The sequence below is a fragment of the Myripristis murdjan genome, chromosome 10 (assembly GCF_902150065.1).
Source record: "Myripristis murdjan chromosome 10, fMyrMur1.1, whole genome shotgun sequence".
Lineage (NCBI taxonomy): Eukaryota > Metazoa > Chordata > Actinopteri > Holocentriformes > Holocentridae > Myripristis > Myripristis murdjan.
The window spans coordinates 2,475,509-2,480,599 of NC_043989.1; the positions used below are offsets into that span (position 1 = coordinate 2,475,509).

The window sequence follows — 5,091 nt, forward strand, 5'->3', positions numbered from 1 at the left end:
GCTTCACGACATTTATCACTGCGCTGATGAATCTTAGACTGGACCAACACTGAATACTCTGATGATGGCATGAAAACAACCAGACTTCCAGTCACTGAGGATCAACACAGAGATAAAAAGCTCAGTGTTGGATTCCTAAACCTCTGATTGGCTGCATGTCTTTAGTTTTGTATGAATCAAAAAGCTGCGAGGCTGATGCTCCTCCTGCAGACACTGAGCTGAGGGGCTGAGAGTTCTGATCCTCAGCTGGCTTCCCCCACAGTCCAACACACACACACACACACACACACACACACACACACACACCAAACTATCCTCCCCGCCCCCACCCACCCAGTGCATGCTGGGATATGCTGCAGCCCCCAGTGAAGCTGCATGTGGAGGTGAGTAAGGTGATGATTTGTCTGGAGCTTTTCCATGAACCAAACAGACAGAAATACACCCAAAAAGTGGATTTGATTTATTACAAAATACAAAATATCTTTTGACAAATATAAAATGAACCTGACGGGCGTGACGGGCTCTGTGTGTGTGTGTGTGTGTGTGTGTGGTCCAAAACAGACCAGTCAGTGTTTTCACCTCCGCCAAGACGACCGCTCAGGTTTCAGTCCGTCGGCAGGACTCATCGATCAGCTGATCGGCTGATGTCCCTGAAATCTCTCAGACAGATCAAACAGCTGATGACATTTTTGTGAGCGGATCTTCGACAGGCTCCACAAATCAACTGAAGAGGGAATAAATTAACCCTTTGAAACCCAAGCAGAGCGGCTTCATTTCCTTCAGAAACGTGGAGGAAAAGACAATAAGCAACTGAACAAGAAATAACTTCAAAATGATCTGGAAATTAGGATTAAAAAAAGGAAAAAACAAAAAAAACAAAGACAAAGAAAATGACAAAAATTGGAGGAAAAAAAAGAGAAATACTATATTCTAAACTAATTTAATTTTCTCTCTCTCTCTCTTTTTAAATTTTCAGGACATTTTCTCTTGTTTACTTTCAGTCATTTTGTTATTTTGACTTTAATTTCCTTTTTTTGTGCTAATTTTTCATTTCTTTTGTTTCATTTTCGTTTTTTTCTTATAATTTTTTACTGATTTCTCACAAATTTTCATGTCATTTCTGGTTAAGTTGCTCATTTCATTTTTTCCCCATGTTTCTGAAGGAAGTCAAATGAACGTGCTGTGGGTTTGCAGAGACTCGGCGCTCGTCGAGGTTTGAGCTCCAGCTGCTGCGTCGCTGAAACGTCGGCGGGGCGCTCAACAGTTTTCTCGTCGTCGATGTTGATATAAAACCTGCTGGACTCTGGTTTCCTCCTCTCGGTCCAGGTGACCCCGAGGCGGAGCTGCGTCCCGGCGGCTCTACAGCGCCCCCTGTGCCACCCTCCTGAACAGCGCCTGTCTCTGCGGCGCCGTCATGTTCTCACAGCTCTCCAGCAGGTTGGCCACGACGAGCGTCTGCTGCACGCTGCCGGCCTTCACCCACACGCGGCCGTTCATGCCGACCACCAGCTCGCAGGGCAGCAGCTTCTCCAGGTCGCTGATGATGTCACTGCGCGGCGCCAGCAGCCTGCAGCCACAAACACACCAACACACAAACACACCGCCTTTAACACAACAACATCACCCCACACCTCCAGAGAGGCTGCAGCCCAACAGGTTCCTGATGCTGCAATTCGTCTTCAATCCTTTCATTTTTTTAACCTCTCGCCACTTTTTTACTCCTCCCATCACATTTTAACCCTTTCAATCCCAGGAGCCCATGAGCCGCCTTTATTTTGAAGGGTTTCATTCCACCCTCTAAAAAAATACTAATTATATCTTTTTATTTTTAATTTTTGGGGAGCATTTTTTTAAACAAATTCTTGTGTCAATTTTTATTGAACTATATAATTACAGTAATTATAAATAGTTTTCTTGCTTTTTTTTATTATTATTCTTTGGGTTTAGGTTAATTTTTAACTAATTTTTTTGCTAACTTTCTGGTAATGTTTTCTGGTCTTTTGTGTGCATGTGAATGTTTTTTATCCAAAAATTAAAAAAAAAAATGCTTTTTTGGTATATTTTCTCTTAATTTGCACAGTATTATCTGCAGTATTGGTCAGTTGTGTATGAAGTATTTTTACAGTAATATCTGCGGTATGGATCAGGTTGTGTATACAGTATTATTTAGGTTGTGTATGCAATATCATCTGCAGTATTGGTCATGTTGTGTATGCAGTATTTTTGCAGTATTATCTGCAACATTGATCAGGTTGTGTATGCAGTATTTTTGCAGTATTATCTGCAGCATTGATCAGGTTGTGTATGCAGTATTTTTGCAGTATTATCTGCAGTACTGATCAGGTTGTGTATGCAGTATTTTTGCAGTATCATCTGCAGTATTGATCAGGTTTTGTATGCAGTATTTTTGCAGTATTATCTGCAGCATTGATCAGGTTGTGTATGCAGTATTATCTGCAACATTGATCAGGCTGTGTATGCAGTATTTTTGCAGTATTATCTGCAGTATTGATCAGGTTGTATATGCCGTATTTTTGCAGTATCATCTGCAGTATTGATAGGTTTTGTATGCAGTATTGGTCATGTTGTGCATGCAGTATTTTTGCAGTATTCTCTGCAGTACTGGCCGGCCTGCGTACCTCCTCACCAGCCCCAGAGACACTCGGAAGAGAAATCCTCCGGCTCCAAACACTCCCATCCCGTTGGCCCGGCCCGCGCTGTCGATACACACCAGCTCGGGCTCCATGTCCTTGTTGGCGATGATGAACTGACAGAAGACCAGGTCGCCCACCTGCACACAGGTAAGAGCTGCTAAAAATACAGATCACTAAAACCCCAGCAGCTGATTTTTGGGGTGTGTGTGTGTGTGTGTGTGTGTGATCTGCCCACCAGATTTCAGACAAATCACACTGTTGGGGAGATGTTGCTGCCGCTGCGTCTCACCTGCACGTTGGGTCGGTTCCTCTTGGTCGCTCCCTCGAAGGCCAGGTAGGACAGAGTCGCCTGCTCGCTGCCGCCCACGTCCACCTTGAAGACGTCGCCCGACTTGGCCGTGACGATGCCGATCACACTCTCTCCTTTAGCTGGAACGTACTGAGCAGAGAGAGAGAGAGAGAGAGGAGCTGACAGGGAACCAGCCACACACCCAAAACCCAAAATTTGTTTCAACCTGAATTTCTTGCACTCAAAAATAATTTCTGTAAACTGGAGACTGAATAAGTATCAGGACGGGAACGTTTTTTTCTTCCACTGGCTACAAAATTCAGCAGCCACTTTCATCCTTTTAACAACAGGTTAAGAAACCATCTTTATTCTAATGTATGATGGATTTCAAAAGTCAGTGTCAACTCCAGCTGTTTTACCAACCAAACATCTTTTAAGAAATAGAAAAGAAACAGCAGACAGTGAAGAAAATATGTCCCTGGCAGAAACACCATGGAAAATATTGGAGTTAATTTCTCATCCAGATTTGTTTGGTGCCAATGCACCACTAGTAAGAGATGGACAGAATTCTAACTTGGAAATTGTAAATCAGTAGCTTCAGTAGATTTGTTAACATATAACATTCTACGTAGATCCCACCTCAGCACAGTGCACTTTATATATGTATATACAGTGTTGTATTTATTCAAAGCCAGCCTGCTGCCCCGGTATGGAAAATCTTATTTAAATCCTACCTCAGCACAATGCACCTTATACTTACAAGAGTCCAGCTCTTACCATCAAGCTCTTGGTGTTGCTTCTATTGTGATTACGCAACTTTTTATTTATTAATTTATTTATTTCCCCCTCTTGTGAAGTATGTAGTATGTTCATGTAAATGTGTTTTTAAGGTATGCAAGTCAAAGACAAATTTCTGCCTTTGCACGCAAAGGTAGACAATAAAGTATTTTTCTTCTATTCTATTTTCTTCTTCGGGTTCGGGTTTTTGAGAGGAGTTTTTGCGGAACAACAAGGGAGCAGATAAATAAAAGTTGAAGTTTTACAGGCGGGAGTGCTGCTTGCTAAACTGAAGTTATGTTAATGCCGAATTAAATCAAGGATCCTAATCATTTAGAAAAGAACAAAAGTCCTGTCCTGAGAGATGTGTGTGTTTGCCAAAAAGCAAAAGAGACTTAAACTGACGGATTTTGTAATGCAGCTCGGCGGACACGACGGGAACGGCGGATATAAACGTTCATATGTGACGGCAGCAGGTTGTTGCATAGCCGAATTGAAGCGCAGACCCTAAACTTTCAGAAATGATCTAAAGTCTTGTCTTACGAGATTTGTGTATTTGCCGAGAAGCAAGAGACCCGTAAACTGACGGATTTTGTAACGGAGCTCGGCGGAGAGTCGTTTTCTCTCCACGGGGACGGGCGCTCCGGTGTGCGGGAAGCCGGCTGCTCCGGGCGGCTCCGGGCTCTTACCCTCCGCTGCTGGGAGTCGATCCAGAACATGTTGGGCTGTTTGTGTCGCAGGACGCCGCTTTTACACACCAGGACCTGGTCTCCATTCCGCCGCAGCCCCGGCCCGCAGACCACCTTCTCCGCTTTCACCGTGTCCGTCAGCGAAATGGTCTCATCTGTCTCAAAGGAGAATTCGTCTCCGGGTAATAAAACCTCCCCGATTTTATCTTTAAAGCATGAATACATGGCTTGTTTTTAATAAGACTGTGTTCAGTGTTGACCGACACATGTGTTGTTTGGGGGACTGAAATAAACGCAACACGGGGAAACAGGAAAAACGTCACAGAAATGACTGAAGGATTTCCGTGCAGCGCCCTCTGTCTGCAGGGCAAGCATTTTAAAAATCTCCTTTATTTGAGAAAATTCAAGTCGAGGCAGGGCCGGCTCTGGGTTGCCTAGGGCGCCATCTGCTGGAGGGTTAGGGTTAGGCGGGAGCTGGTGAATTCTCCCCTGAGCCCGATGAGGACGTGAACGCAGCACAGGTGAAAGTGAAAGTCTGAAGGTTTGGAGGAGCCGCGACCAGGAGGCTCATCATCATCATCATCATTAATGTTGGACTGTCTCACTGTCATGATCTAGAAGAGCTGGACACGTTCGGACGTCAGGAGAGGATTTCTGTTTCATCTTTGACTTCAAGTCCAAG

At 44.1% G+C, this 5,091-nt stretch overlaps 1 protein-coding gene across 1 annotated transcript; it reads right to left on the minus strand.

The window, feature by feature from the left end:
• Positions 1–1,034: 1,034 nt before the first annotated feature.
• exosc3 (exosome component 3) lies at positions 1,035–4,725 on the minus strand. Its single transcript, XM_030061377.1, has 4 exons — positions 4,410–4,725; positions 2,944–3,093; positions 2,640–2,791; positions 1,035–1,567 (listed from the first exon to the last, which is right to left on the minus strand). Exons 1-4 carry the CDS (start codon positions 4,632–4,634, stop codon positions 1,360–1,362), a joined length of 735 nt encoding a protein of 244 aa, XP_029917237.1. The 5' UTR covers positions 4,635–4,725; the 3' UTR covers positions 1,035–1,359.
• Between the last annotated feature and the right edge of the window lie 366 nt (positions 4,726–5,091).

Excerpts from the sequence above, each read along its gene's own strand:
- exosc3 (XM_030061377.1), bottom strand. The coding sequence starts at position 4,634 with ATGTATTCATGCTTTAAAGATAAAATCGGGGAGGTTTTATTACCCGGA. Across the intron at positions 3,094-4,409 it reads TCGACTCCCAGCAGCGGAGG|TACGTTCCAGCTAAAGGAGA; the intron begins GTAAGAGCCCGG and ends CTCTCTGCTCAG. Across the intron at positions 1,568-2,639 it reads TCTCTGGGGCTGGTGAGGAG|GCTGCTGGCGCCGCGCAGTG; the intron begins GTACGCAGGCCG and ends TTGTGGCTGCAG.